At 40.7% G+C, this 16,444-nt stretch overlaps 1 protein-coding gene across 1 annotated transcript in view; it reads left to right on the forward strand.

Annotated features, from left to right (window-relative positions):
• Positions 1–11,693: 11,693 nt before the first annotated feature.
• The window catches only part of LOC149217154 (uncharacterized), a 44,279-nt gene continuing 39,528 nt past the window's right edge, over positions 11,694–16,444 (forward strand). Inside the window, exons 1-2 of the mRNA XM_089390145.1 lie at positions 11,694–12,245; positions 12,332–12,633. Coding sequence (XP_089246271.1) covers positions 11,815–12,245; positions 12,332–12,633 — 733 coding nt within the window. The 5' untranslated portion in view covers positions 11,694–11,814. The remainder of the gene's footprint in view (positions 12,246–12,331; positions 12,634–16,444) is intronic.

Raw genomic sequence — 16,444 nt, forward strand, 5'->3', positions numbered from 1 at the left:
GGGAGATCCTTCAATCAGGAGTCTAGGAGAAAAACTAAAGAATTCAACTTGGGAAATACACCTTTATGAAGATTAGGATATAGTGTTGACACCTAATCACAGGGTTTGGATGAACAACTGTAAATAGTGTAAATAAATAATAGAGAAAATGGAGAGTCATCGGGAGATGAAGCTCAACGGTTCAATCCCTCATGTATATAATAATGAATGACCTAAATGAATAACATAATCTCATTTGAGGAGGTACCTCCTGGCCTGACATGGTATGAGAGTGAGTTCTAATTTTAGCTTTCCTCCCTCTGTAACTCTGTCATGTTCTGCCTATTTTTGCAAAACTCTCACCTTCTTTGCATCCTGTACACCTGCGGTGGTGATTTCTCTATCTTATCCTTGCAGGATTTTGTGCATTATTGAATTTACTAGTCTAAATGTAGTGGGAGTGTTAAAGCATCGATTTGTTACATTTCTTTGCCTACTGTGGATACTGGAGCCAGTTGTTGCATGGAATGGTCATGTGATGCCAGGAAGTGCTACGACTATCTGTTGGAAGGGTGACACGGCTGGAAGCATGGTGTTATGGCACACTGTGACTGCAACGACATTTGAGTCTATTATTACCTAAAGCGTGGTGTTGGACTAAGTATGCTCTGAGTTTGGTAGAAGACCAAATGACCCTCCATTATATCAATATTTGGAGACTGTTGGAAAATGTTGCATACTGCTGGTACGAATTATTTATATGCATTGAATGATTGTGTTGTTGGTCTGATATCAAAACGTTGCATACCGTTGGTACGAATTAGTTATATGCATTGAATGATTGTGTTGCTGGTATGATATCAAAACACTGCATACGCTGGTGCGATATCAAAATGATGTATATATTGATATTTCAATATGAATATTTTGAAAGCGCATATAAATCCCTGCTATATATAAATGCATTTTTTTTTACTGTGATACCATTTCCATATACATGCTCCTGACACCGGGCCATACAATCACACAGTTATGCTATCATAGTGGATTTTTGAATGGTCATTCCCATTTCCCATTGAACTGAACCATTTCTGCGAAAGGAACTATCATCCTTGCCAAATTCTATCGCATCTGCGCCTGTTCCTCAGCTCTAATTATCACAACGAGGAAGACTGTTGGGGTATTTTTCAAATTGGTTGCAAATTCCCTGCTACAATTCTGCAGAAAAAAGTTCAAGGTATTGAAAATGGTGCTAGTATTAAAGTTCGTTGAGATTTTTGAATGGTGATAATAGAATGAGAATTTTGGATGGTATTTTTCTTAGATATATATTATATGGTTTATATGTTGAAAACATCATATAATATATTTGTGAGTGGAGGAATATATGCTACATTAAAAGTCTTAATATAGTGAATTCTTTCCCCCTAAATAAAAGATATCTATAAAGGTTGTGTTTTGTTTTTGAAATCAAAAGTAGATATTTTTTTTGGGAATGCATTCACTAATATCTATTGTTGGAGTAGTTCTCTTTGGGAAAGAGAACTATCCAGAATGGTCAAGGAAAATTAAACACACTCTCGTTTTTAATGATTTGTGGAAAGGAGTGTGTGTTGGAGACAGAGACAAAGAACCAAAACAACCTACCTCAGATAAGGAATTCGCCATTGGGAAAATAAAGACAACAAGCCTTATGCATTGATAGCAACATCAATAAATGAAGAGGTGAGTCACCATATTTTTCCATTTTCAAATGCTTTCGAAGGCTTACAAAAGTTGAAGGAACTATATGACTCACACTCTGCACTTGAAGTTGTTCAACTGATGATTGAATTGTCGAGCCTTGAATTACAAAATGATGATCCTCTTGCTCTTGCATCAGAAGTAAAATATAACAATGTAAACTTTGAAACGGGAACTATAAACTCAAAACGAGAACTCTGGCCCAAAAACCCCAAAAAAACCACAAAAACAGTGCTAAAAACGAAAAGTGTGTATACTGGAACGATGTTTTTTTTTTTTAGGTGTCAATTTTGCGGTTGTTTTAAAAATGGCAGCGACTACGAAATTTTCTACGAAATTTTCCTGCAAAATATAGCTTCAGAAAAAAAGTGTTGATACTGGAATAATGATTTTTTTTTTTTAGGGTCAATTTTCATACTTTTTAAACAATGCTAATAAAACCAATTTTTTATGTCTCAAACAAAGTTAACTTTTAAGGAAAAACACATTAATGTTTCTGGTAGAATATCATTTTTCTTTCTTAAGTATAAATTTAACATGTTTTCAACCACAAAACTAAAAAAACATGACATTATGAACAAATTATTTCACTGAATGAATTCAAAAGTCTTTATTTGTACACTGAATAAAAGAGACATTATATCTCTAATTTGATATTGCATTGTAGATATTTAAACAATAAGATTTATCATACTTACGACATAATCCAACAACATAAAAATGCTTCATAACTTCTCATTTAACAAAATATGGAAAACATCCATTTTATTTGAAGATACGATGCATACATCAGTTATATAAACTGTCTTAAACAATTATTCAAAATCACTCATATTTTCTTGCACACCATCAGAATTCACATCTTCAGATGAGTGACTGGATGCTGACGAAGATGTTCCATATTCTTCTCTGTCATCAACTAGTGCCCCATCTGAGTCCACATGCATGCCCAAGATTCCAGGTTTCAAAAGTCTTCTAGATCTACGACTGGTTTCAGCAGAGTCCCATGTCAACACTGTTCCTTCTGGCAACAACCTTTTCAGAATCTCTATCGTCTTGAAGCGAAGAGTTCCTCTCTTTGTTAAATTGAAGTCATAAACAAGTATGTCAACATCCTTCAATTGTAATATGTCTGTGCGGTGGCAATTTATATTTGTACCCTTTCTTTTTCTTTTTCCACCATTTTTTTTGTCAACTACCATCTCTGGCTTATACACACCATTGAATGGGTGTGTATTTGTGGCATACCAATGTACTTCAACACCTGTAACATCCTCATTTTCTGTAAAGACCTTTAAAACTTTAGCAACCCAAAATGGATAGCCATTGGGATCTCCATCTGCTAGCACTGCAATCATGCAACCCTCCTTAATATCCTGTACTGAACCCCTATAAAGGTCTTCCATGGCTTCACGTTGTGCACGAGATCTTCTGGAACCTATATACATCTCTCTTTCCTCTGCTTGTGAAGAATTAATAATACCCTGAGATTGTTGTTGTTCAACAATGTTTACTTCCTCATGTTCATTCGACACATTTTGTGGCCAAATAAATGGATTTTTCAAAGGTATATCTTCATTTATTGTTGTCGAAATGAGATCACTTTGATTATTGAAAAACGACTCCCACCAAACTGAATCAGCAATGTCAAAGTACTCATATGTATATCTAATACATTTTTTAATTTCTTCCAGGCAATCAGAATAATTTATAGCCCTGTTCTGTCTACGTGCATTCTGAACTTCACCAACTGATTGTAATGACAATATTTTTGATGCAAATATTGGATGATCTGGAATGAACTTAAAAAATTGCAATCCTGATGACGGTGCCCACTCTGTAGTAGTTGAATACTTCTTGCCCCATATTAGTGTTTTCCCATCAATTTTTTTGATACGAAATTGATGTTGGAAGCTAATGTCATTAAGTTGTTCAATGCATTTCCCCTCACCATAATATGATCCCAGAATAAACCTTCGCATGTCAACAGTTTCTTCCAACACTTCAAAAGCAGGCTCTGGCATGTATGATTTCTTAATACATTCAATTAGTGATGGCAAGCTCCCAACTTCCTTCCTCCTCAATGTGACTGAAAAACGACTGAACATCTGATCAATATGGTCATGAGTGTGCCCAACAAGAAGGAAACCAACCTTTACCTTTTGAAAAATTCTCAATTCAACAAGCATGTTCAGATACCCAAAAACAATCTGATTTTTGTTTTCACGGCAAGTGTTGTCCAATTGTAGATACAAAACTTCAGGAAGATTACCAGACCAATGAGAAATGACATCATGAATTATGGTTATGGTCAGATTTGCATCATTATGAATATTTGGAGCTGTGAAGTACACCCTTGGCAACATTTTCCCATTGAAGACCATACAACCGACCAAGTGAAACTGAATAAAATTTTCCTCTTGTAGATTTTTGGGTGTGCGAACAAAATGTGGTAAAAGTGTTTTCTTCTGGTCCATACCATCAATTATCAAACCCAAATATTTATTTGGATTATCATAACACTTCTTTCGATGCTTGTACAACTTCTTCCTTTCATTTGTTTGTTGTTCGCGATGCTCCTGAAGTTCTTTGAGAATTAAATCTACACAACATAAAAGAAATTCATTAAGAAATATGTTTTCATAGTTGATGACTATACAATTTTAAAAGTAAAAGTTATGAACACTTACCTCTTTCTGAGCCTTCACATTTGTCCCTTTTTGATTTAAGAGAAGCACATGTACTGCAAATCCCCATCCTTGTCTTCTTAGGAATACGAACATTATTGAATTCTTTCTTCCATAGCTTCACAAAATATTGATATGTAATAAAGTGGCCCTGTCCCTCAGCACTTTCTGCATATTCTTTGTATAAGTTGTAGATTTCTCGTCTTGAAAAATTATCTAGAATATGTATTGTCTCTCTATTTGGCATACACTCTCCATGCTTTGAAAAGAAATCTTTCATCCATGACATTGCAGTATTTGATAATGGCCCAAACTGTCTTTTATAACGTACTTCTGAATAAAATGTGGGATCCTTTTCCAAATTTTCTTGAATTCTCGAGAGACGAAAATTCCCAAGTGAATGAAACATTTTGAAAGCTTTTCTACACAATAAAAAATTCCTAATATGATAATCATAACCTGACAATGTAGATTGCATGCAGCCAACTAAATATGAGTTTTGCATGCTTTTATTCATTGACAAATATCTCTTCCTGCTTTCTAATGCAAATGTGAAATCCATACGTTTCAAGCAATTTTTTTGGCAACATTCACTTGAAATGAGAGCGCTGATAGAACTTCTTCTCTTCAGATATTCTGCTCTACCCCTTGTATAACTAGAATAGCTTGCATTGATACGAAAAGGTCTACTCCTACTCCTTGATACAATATTTCTTGGCAACATCTCCATCATTGGATCTTCATTTTTATAAGGACTTTCATCATTAAGAGGAACGTTATCCACACTATGATCTGCTCTGATTTTCAAATTTTGACTGAGAGGATACCCTTCATCTTCCCCTTCTTCAGTGCTACTATCATAGTCCTTAGAATTCAGACTAAATGGAAAATCTGACTCGATGTTTAATGGATATTCTTCCTCATGTACATTGTCAGTGCTGCTCTCATAGTCCATAGAATTAGGACTATGTTGAAAATGTGGCTGTTTACTTATTGAAGATGCTACATCCTGTCCTTTGTCACTGCTACCTTTATACTGATTAGAATTAGGACAAACTGCATCATCATGTTCTTCATCACTGTTGCTCTCATAGTCCTTAGAATCAGGACTAAGAGGACATTGTGATACTCCAATGTTTTGAGAATCATCATCCTGCGCTTCATCACCGCTGCTCTCATAGTCCTTAGAATCAGGACTAAGAGGACATTGTGATACTCCAATCTTTTGAAAATCATCATCCCGTGCTTCATCACCCCTGCTCTCATAGTCCTTAGAATTAGGACTAAGAGGACATTGTGATAATCCAATCTTTTGAAAATCATCATCCCGCGCTTCATCACCGCTGCTCTCATAGTCCTTAGAATTAGGAGTAAGAGGACATTGTGATACTCCAATCTTTTGAAAATCATCATCCCGCGCTTCATCACCGCTGCTCTCATAGTCCATAGAATTAGGACTAAGAGGACATTGTGATACTCCAATCTTTTGAAAATTATCATCCCGCACTTCATCACCGCTGCTCTCATAGTCCTTAGAATCAGGACTAACTGGACACTGTGACAATCCATACTTTTGAAATTCATCATCATGCTCATCATCACTGCTGCTCTCATAGTCCTTAGAATTAGGACTAAGTGGACACTTTGACACTCCATTATTTTGAAATTTTCCATCATGCACGTCAAAACTGCTGCTCTCATAGTCTTCAGAATTAGGACTAAGTGGACATCGTGACCCTCCATTCTTTTGAACTTCACCATCACATTCTTCAAAACTGATACTCTCATAGTCCTCAGAATTAGGACTAAGTGGACATTGTGACACCCCATTCTTTTGAACTTCACCATCATGCTCCTCATCACCGCTGCTTTCATAGTCCTTAGAATTTGGACTAAGTGGAATCTGTGACTCTTTAAATTCTCCATCCCCTCTTTCATCAGTGTTGCTCTCGTAGTCCTTAGAATCGGGACTAAGTGGAAGAATTGACTTTCTATTCATAGTGGAAGGATTCCCACTATATTCATCAATATGAATAGAGTTGTTACGCGATGAAGATGTTGATGGTGTATAAACCGAAACTTCACCATCAGAGCAATCCATCACTTTCAAATAGAAAATGTTGAATGACACAAATGGAGTCTCCTGAGAGTATTATATAGCTTAAAGAATGAAATATTCCCTCGAAAGTTATTCCCTCCAAAAATTTTCGCGAAAATATTTCCCTCCAAAAATTTTCGCGGAAATATTTCCCTCCAAAAGTTTGTTAGATTTATTTACCTTTATTATTTTATTCTACAATTGATTGAAAAACATAAACTAATTTATTTTTATGAAATAAATCACTAAAATTCAAATTGTAAATCACAACTTGTACATTAATTATTCTAATAGTTAAAGTATATCATATTTACTTAACAATTTCTTTTTTTTCTAATTTTTATAATATATTCTCAAACATATTAATCCCACATTCAATCCGTTGTAAAACAACTCTACAATATTCTCTCTATAATAATGTAAAACAAATTATCCCACATTAATCGTATGGAAAAACATCTTCGTAATTTCACTTATATAATAAATTTCGCTATCACTATTACTCGCCTCACATCTAGGTTTTCTGAAATTCCTTGAAAGACTCATGAATTTGTGGAGCAGTGATATTGCTATCAACAATATATACAACGAAGAATTGTCGCAATTGAAAGGCAAGTACAATTATTTTTTCGAAATTTTCATATTAAATTACGTTAATGAAAAATATATTTTTTTTTAAATTAAAAAATTTTCCAAGCCAATTTTTTTTTTTTATACCACATGGTGAATCGGTAACTTTCTAGCCTAATCTTGCTATTTACCCCACCCAGCCCGCCACACCTCCCCCCTTCTCCAACCCCTGCCCCCCTAACTCCCTCCCCCCACCCATTTTTTAATTTAAAAAAAAAAAAATTTCCAACCCCACCTGGCACCCACCCCCACCCCGGCCAAAAAAAAATTCCAACCACACCCCACCCCGGGCCCACCCGGCACCGGGCCAACCCCTAGGTCCCCCGCCCGGGCCGCCACGCCCCCCTCCCCCTCCGGCCCCACGGGCCGCCCCGACCCCCCTCCCCCCGCCCGCACTCCCCCCACCCCTGCCCCTCCGACCCCCGGGCCGCCCCACCCTCTCCCTCCCACCGGGCCGCCCCACCCTCTCCCCCGCCCGGGCCGCCCCATCCACCCCCCGCCCGGGTCGCCGCACCCCTGCCCCCTCCCCCCTCCCCATCCCCCTCCCTCCCCCGCCCGGCCATCCCCCCTCCCCTTCCCCCTCCCCATCCCCCTCTCCCGCTCTCCCGCCCCTCCCCCCTCCCCATCGCCCTCCCCCTCACCCACCCCGCCCAGCCCACCCCGCCCACCCGCCCACCCCGCCCGCCCGCCCAGCCCACCCGCCCACCCGCCCACCCCGCCCAGCCCACCCGCCCACCACGCCCGCCCCGCCCACCCCGCCCAGCCCACCCCCCCGCCCGCCCACCCCGCCAGGCCCACCCGCCCAGCCCACCCGCCCAGCCCACCCGGCCCACCCGCCCAGCCCACCCCGCCCGCCCCGCCCAGCCCATCCCGCCCCGCCCACCCGCCCGCCCCACCCCGCCCACCCGCCCGCCCCGCCCAGCCCACCCGCCCACCCCGCCCAACCCACCCGGCCCGCCCCGCCCAGCCCACCCCGCCCACCCGCCCAGCCCACCCGCCAGCCCACCCGCCCGGCCCGCCCAGCCCACCCGACCACCCTGCCCCGCCCAGCCCACCCCGCCCGAACAGGGCCACCCCCGGGCCGCCCCGCTCCGCCCTCGGGCGGGGCAGGGCGGCCCGGGGTGGCCCTGTGCGGGCGGGGTGGGCTGGGCGGGTGGGCGGGGTGGGCTGGGTGGGGTGGGCGGGTGGGGTGGGCGGGGCGGGGTGGGCGGGTGGGCTGCGGGGTGGGCGGGTGGGCTGGGCGGGGCGGGCTGGGTGGGTGGGCTGGGCGGGGCGGGCGGGGTAGGCTGGGCGGGGCGGGCGGGTGGGCTAGGCGGGGGGGGGCGGGTGGGCTGGGAGGGGCGGGGTGGGCGGGTGGGCTGGGCAGGGTGGGCGGGTGGACTGGGCGGGGCGGGCGGGGTAGGCTGGGCGGGGTGGGCGGGTGGGCTGGGCGGGGTGGGCTGGGTGGGGCGGGCGGGCCGGGTGGGCTGGGCGGGGTGGGCGGGTGGGCTGGGCGGGGCGGGCGGGGTGGGCGGGTGGGCTGGGCGGGGCGGGTGGGGTGGGCCAGCCCACCCCGCCCTCCCCGCCCACCCCGCCCAGCCCACCCGCCCCGCCCCGCCCAGCCCACCCCGCCCACCCGCCCCTCCCAGCCCACCCGCCCACCCCGCCCAGCCCCCCCCCGCCCACCCCACCCAGCCCCCCCCGCCCACCCGCCCAGCCCACCCGCCCCGCCCAGCCCACCCCACCCCGCCCACCCGCCCAGCCCACCCGGCCCGCCCCGCCCAGCCCACCCCGCCCACCCTGCCCAGCCCACCCGGCCCGCCCCGCCCAGCCCACCCGCCCAGCCCACCCCGCCCAGCCCACCCCGCCCGCACCTCCCAGCCCACCCCCGCTCGCCCGCCCAGCCCACCCCGCCCAACCCACCCGCCCAGCCCACCCCGCCCGCCCTGCCCAGCCCACCCCGCTCGCCCGCCCAGCCCACCCCGCCCAGCCCACCCGCCCACCCCGCCCGGCCCGCCCCGCCCAGCCCACCCCACCCGCCCACCCCGCCCGCCCGGCCCGGCCCGCCCACCCCGCCTAGCCCACCCGCCCGCCCCGCCCAGCCCAGCCCACTCGCCCACCCCGCCCAGCCCACCCGGCCCGCCCCGCCCAGCCCACCCTGCCCAGCCCACCCGCCCACCCCGCCCCGCCCAGCCCACCCCGCCCAGCCCACCCCGCCCACCCGCCCAGCCCACCCCGCCCAGCCCACCCGGCCCGCCCCGCCCACCCCGCCCAGCCCACCCGGCCTGCCCCGCCCAGCCCACCCGCCCAGCCCACCCCGCTCGCCCCGCCCAGCCCAGCCAAGCCCACCCCGCCCAGCCCTGCCCAGCAATTTTTTTATTTACTAATTTATGTGTTTTTTTTTTAGGAAAATGGCATCAAGAAAAATTTTTGTGAATCTTTCTGGAGCAAGGAGTCTTAAAGGTGTATCTTCAAAAAACGTTGGTGAACGAACTCCACCTGAGCTCATACCTACAAATATGTCAACTGCTTTAAGTGATAAGAAGCTAATCTCAGATTGGAAAAGTTCAAAAGAGGTGAAATTTCCATCAAGAGCCTGGTATGTGAAAGAAAGAGAGAGCACAACTGTGAATATATATCTATACATTGATACACGCAATAATAATGAAAATTTGGAGGTGATGGGAAAATTCATAGATATGTGTTCGGTACCAAACACTAAAGTTGTTTACATACTTACAAAAACTGCCAAGTCACATGAAAGGATTAAATACCGACTATCATATTCATTATATGATAGGAGAGAGGTATCTACAAAGTTGTGTAAACAAATCGTAAATGATATGACACAAAACACGGTAAGTCTTGTTATTTGTATTTTTATTTTGCGTTTTGAAAATGTCTCGCTATATTTTTTAACTTTGATTATATTAACATATGATATTTTGTTTGGCAGAATTTTGTTGAAAGCTGTTCAATTATGGTGGGAGGCATTCATTACATAGAGAATGATATCATGAATGTTGTCAGCCATTTTTACTCAGTGTCAGAGGAAGATATGCAAAACATGGAAAATGTAGTAATTGATGATGCTACAAAACTACATCCAAAGAATCAGAAAAAAGGCCTCTGGTGGATAAATCTAGCAAGGGTAAACAAGTTACTTTTGAGGACGATGAAGTTGACAATGAAGCATATGTTGCCATTACTGAAGATGACATTGAAATTGTGGAAGGTTGTAAAAGACCAAAAGTAACAATGGCCAAGAATAGATCTCTTCAGAATGTTAAGACGAAAAAAAGTAGAGTTGAAGATCTTGAAGTAGTCATTACCAGCAGTCAAGAACCTAGTGAAACTTCAAAAGAAAGCAGAGAAATCATTACACCAGGAGTTGATTTAGGTGATGGCATTATCAAAACAAAACAAAATGCCATTCGACAGAATTTGACAAAGAGAAACTTAGTTGATGGTGGTCATACATTTCAGTTAAATGTGACACAAACCTATAAGGCAAGTGAAGGACAATGCTAATATCAAGTCAGAAAGTCGGATCATCTGCATGTTCACAACTTGAAGACATTGATGAGGTACAATCCATATGCTCATGTGGTTAGTTATGTGCTTCTTGTTGATCCACTTCAAGTTCCCAACAAAGAAGCATTTGATAAGTCAAAATGTTTTGAATACAATTATTATGTGCTTGGGGGGAACCATTCTGTTGAAGCTCAAAGACAATTGATGGAGGAATATCCTAATAACCCACGTTTTGAAACGATGAAATGTATCATTTATGCTGGTTTAAATGAAACAGAAGCAAAGCTAGTGGCATGGGATCATAATTCAGATAATGAATATAGGATGTCTATGACTTTGGTCCAAAAGGTTAGATTTATTCATAGTGAATTCCTAGAAAAATGTGGTGGGGATAAGATCAATATTACTACAGATTTCTGAAAGGAATGTTGTATGGAAATAGGCTATCAAATTGAAGCTAAAGGCAATTCAAAAAATGGAAAAGACAACAGATCTAGCGATTTATTCAGAGGTGTTGATAACATTTTCCAATTGGCATTTAGAACTGGAGATATTTGGAATTTGATTGATGACATTTTTAGCATGTGGGAAGACATTGGCATTAAAAACCAGAAGGTCAGAAAGTCTAAGCCATTGATATGTAGCAACAATAAATCAGCGCCTGAACTGAAGCAACTTCCAGACGATATGACCATCACGCCTTGGAGGGCGATGCAAGGAGTGAAAGATGAAAAAATTGTCAAAACAATATTATCTCGTGTGAAGTCGGGGGAATTATCATTGGAAGAAATGTCTGAAGAATTTCAAAAGTAAGTTTGCTGAATTATTTTTACTTATTTCCAGGATTATAGTTATCTTTTAACTAAAACATGTTGTTATTGGTAGTATTTGTTATACATATCAGTATATTAACTTTTTCTTACTTTATCTATGCAGTCACAAAGTTTACATGAAAATTCAGGAACAAATGGTTAAATTGTTGAATGAAGATAGTTGGGATGATGTTGTACGCAACTATCCAGATTCAAGTTCTACATCAACATTGAAAGCTTTTTATCTTGCATTTAAAAAGGTAACTTGATTTATACATTCAGTTTTAATCATCTGTGTACTATTTTTAATTTAAATTAAAACTTACACATACATTTGTTTGTTTGGTAAAAGATGAAGAAAGAAGATAATGGAGCACCAGACAGTTTCAAGACTTTTATTGAAAAAATAAAGATTGAAAGACTGAGAAAGCAACGTATTAAGAATGTTGAACTTGATCCAACTCTTAATCATTTCATTTGGAATGGGCTAGACACTATTCAATATCAAGTAATACAAGGCGACTGTGAAGACATTGCGAAACTCATACCAAAAAGGGATTATGCCCTCGTTATTGCAGATATTCCCCATGGTTTCAATATTCCAAACATTTGCTATGATAATGACCCTTATACTTATCAAGCTTTTAATAAAGTGGTGGCGGGATTTAAGGAAGTGACGTCATCACCATTATGGAGATTTGTGACATTTCATTCAGACACACAGTTGGCAATGTTATTGTCAAGCTTCAAGGGGAAAACAAATTCAAGGATGCAGCTTACATGGTAAGATGTTTAAAGCTATATTTGATTAATGTTGAAAAAATAATTTATGTACAAGTTAATTGAACTTTTACTATTTTATGTTACAGGCAAAAGTCAAATCTTCTTGACAATGAAGATCAACAATTTATAAATGACTGTGAGTTCATTCATATTGATAGTTGGGCAAAAGATGATAGCCATATGTCTATGATTTTTAATCGGGTGGACAAAAAGAGTCATAGCCAAATACTGACTTATGATGCTGTTGTGAGAAAACTAACATATGAAGACAAAGAAATGAAAGGAGAGATAGTTAACATTTATCAGAAACCACAATTATTGATTAACTATCTTATAGACATATGTTCAAATGAAGGAGATTGGGTTCTGGATTTATTTTCTGGCTCAGGTACGTTTTGCCACATGGAATTGAATTTCAATATGTTCTTTTTTTTAATTAATATGTCATTGTACTAATTTACTTCATTATTTTTTTGTGCTTGATAATTAGGTACAACACTAGCATGCTGCCTTCAAAAAGGAAGAAATTGCATTGCAATTGAGAAAGATCCATTACAATGCAATTTCATTCAGCAAAGAATTAATGCTCTTCAATTTCTTCCAGATGCAATGCAAGAAATTGGGTGGAAGAAAGGGTACTTTAGTGAATCACGTGTGGCAAAAAAGGCAAAGGAACCCCAACCACCATTACATGGAATGTATGGAAAGACACATATTGGGGGATTTGCAGACATGAAAGACCCATTAGAAGAGGAAAATGAGCAAAATGAAACAGAAAATATTGTGGAAGAGGACAATGATGAAACTCTAGAGGACGAAGAGTTTGGATTACGTGACATTCTTGATTAAATTTAAGTTATGCTTGTAACTCAAGCTTTGCAATGATTTGACTTTGACATTTTATGAGAAGAATAAACATTCAATTAGGGTTGTTATACATTCAATATTGGTAATATGTGATTTTTGCATTGATTTTTAAGTTAATCATTTTTTTTTGAAAAAAAAGTAGTTATTATTATCTTTTTGACATGAAATTCATAAAAAAAAACTATTATTTGACCATTTTTAGTTAATATTTTTGTATAAAAATTGTGATTTTGACATGTTAATTCTAGCAAAAAATTATCAAAACGTTTAGTTTTTTTGTTATATTTATGTTAAAAATGGTTATTTTTTATGTCCATTGTTAAAAAATGTTGTTTTTTAGAAACAATTATTTCATGTGGATTGAAAAATTAATTAAGGGGGTTGAAAAGATGTCTAAATATGTAGATTATCTAAAATTCAAACTATCGACTTTATAATTTAAAAACGCAAAACAATAAAAAGCCCACTAAAAAAAAAAAAAATTAAGATAGAGAACAAGAAAATATGAATACAATGACGACTTCAAAAACTATCAAATTTAGAAAATAATTTTTTACATTTCACACACTAGAAAATTTAAAGTCAAAAAATAGGTCTTTTAAAAAAAGGGTGTGATGCAGAATACACACTTTTTAAAATCAGGATGAAAATCACTACCATTCACCGAGCCTCACCCACTTAATGCACATGAAAAAAATTAAAGTTCCAAAAAGCATGTTCTTAAAAAAACATGTGTATTCTGCATCAACACTTTTGAAAATCGGGTCATTTTTTTGCCACCTCTACAAAATGGGTAACAGTATCAGTTCCCGTTTCAAAGTTTACATTGTTATATATTATGTTTGATATCAAAGTCACTAATGTTGAACTGGACATTCCTCTGATAGCTTTTTTCAAGGCACTTTATCCCACTTACTCAAATTATATTGAGTCAATGCAAGCAAATGGAAACCTCAAAGATATTACCTTTGACTCCCTTGTGAAAAAATTTGTTGAAAGAGAGAAATCTTTTGGGAAGAAGACAACGCCTCGGTCTTCTGAAGAGGTTGTGTGTCTTGTACATAGAGAGAAGAGTCTTTCTCAAGATTCTTCCACAGGAAGAGGTAGTCGAAGAGGAAGAGGAAGAAGAAATTTCAGAGGCAGGGGGGGCATACACTCTCAAGGAGAAAAGCTAGATTTACATTGCATATGTTGCAAAAGAGATGGATCACATGATGCATCCACATGCAAGTTTCCTTGGAACAAAACTGAGTAGGAAAGAAACCAACCCAGAGGTAAAACTAATGACAAAGGGAAGATTAAAACACCTAAATCCACTCACTATGTTGTGGCACACTGTAATATTGGAGTAAATGAAGACTTATTTAATGCTTCACTTGCTCCTTGGAAAAACAATTGCTTTCTTGATTCAGGAGCAACTTGCCACATGAATTTTAGAAGAGATGTTTTTGAAGACTTACTAACAATGTTGTTGGAGAAGTATACTTTGTAGACAAATAAAAACTCAAGCCATCAGGGCTTGGCACAATCAAGCTTAAATTACCTATTCTTCCAGACTTTCTTCTACATCATGTTTTATATCTCCCACAGTTGAGGAGAAACTTATTTTCCTTGGTCCACATCTGCTAGCAAGGACATTCCATTCACATGTTTGATGGCAAGGTTTAGGTAAGAAATGCATTAGACCGCTCACTTGTCATGATAGGGATAGAAGAAGAAAGGATTCTCAAGTTGTAGGGTACCTCTGCTCATGCACAAAATTTATCATACAATTCTCATCATGATGAAGGTACATTTACATCAAGTTTATTATGGCATGCTAGATTTGGACACTTGAACTATGACAACCTCCACTTATTGAAGAAAAATGGTGTTACTGGTTTGCCTACAATTCCTAGGAAACTTAAGCAATGTGATGCTTGCATTCTAGGAAAGCATAACAAACAATATTTTCAAGATTCACATTCTAGAGCACATAGAAAACTTGAACTCATTCATTTAGATTAATGTGGTCCAATGGTTTTTACTTCTGCAAATGGAAATAAATATATCATGACATTTATTGATGACTACACAAGAATGTGTTGGGTTTATTTATTGAAGAACAAATCTGATGCTTTTCAAACATTCAAGAACTTTCATACATGGATTGAAAATGATGCACAATCTCATATTGGCTCTATTCTCAATGATAATGGAAAAGAATACACTTAAAATGAATTTGAAAACTATCTTCGCCAACATGGGATAAAACATCAAACAAGTGTGCCTTATAATCCCCAATAAAATAGAGTAATTGAAAGAATGAATAGGACAATCTTAAATATGGTGCACTCCATGATGTTTTTCAAAAAAAAAAAATGATGTTTTGGGTTGATGTAGTTCTATTTGTTGTATATGTAAAGAATAGATGTCCATCTAATGCTATTATAAACCAAACTCCTTATGAAATGTGGTATGGACACATTTCTTCGATAAAGAATCTCAGGGTCTTTGGTTCCACATGTTACTGATACCAAAGGTACATAGAAACAAAATTGGTGCAAGAAGTCGTAAGTGTATCTTCCCGGGGTATTCAAACACCTCCAAAGCATATCGTTTCTATGATGAATTCAATAAAAAGTTTGTTATATCTAGAGATGTAATCTTTCTTGAATCATTCAAAACTGGTAATGTTGTTGAGCGAAAACTTGATCGCTTAGATAGATTCACAAATGAAAATCATTTCAAGAATTTGATAATTAGATTCCACATCGTGAAGGGGGGATTCCTATACTAGATCAACCTGTGGAATATTCTTCTGAAGCACTCTCTCCCCTACATGAAACTCCAACAACGGATGATACTTTGAGTGATGTGATTGACAAAATTGGGAGACTCAATATTGATTCAGTCCCAACTCAATCAACTGAGCAACCTGGACCATCTCAGGAAGGTCCCCCAAAGTGGCTGACAAAGAAACTTGAAAGTGTTCATCCTGATGAGGTTGGGAAGACAGGAACTAGAAATTCAACCCGACAAAATGGAGGTGATGTAGATGACTCTAATTCTCTTGTTGATATGGATGTTTCTTATGATTTTGAATTGAATTTGTCTATAGATTTTGAACCAACTTCCTTCAACAAATATTCTTCTCATGATGAATCGAAAGAAGCAATGCAAAAGGAGTATGATACCTTGATAAAGAATGGCACTTGGAAGCTAGTTGATCCTCCACTTGGAACCAAACCAATTGGCTGCAAATGGGTCTACAAGAACAAGTATAAAGCTCATGGCTCACTTCAAAAGCATAAAGCCAGGTTTGTGGCAAAAATTTCTGCACAGAAGGAAGG

This window comes from Pinus tabuliformis, chromosome 1_1, assembly GCF_031772625.1.
Source record: "Pinus tabuliformis cultivar Carrire ecotype Pingquan chromosome 1_1, CPIR1, whole genome shotgun sequence".
Lineage (NCBI taxonomy): Eukaryota > Viridiplantae > Streptophyta > Pinopsida > Pinales > Pinaceae > Pinus > Pinus tabuliformis.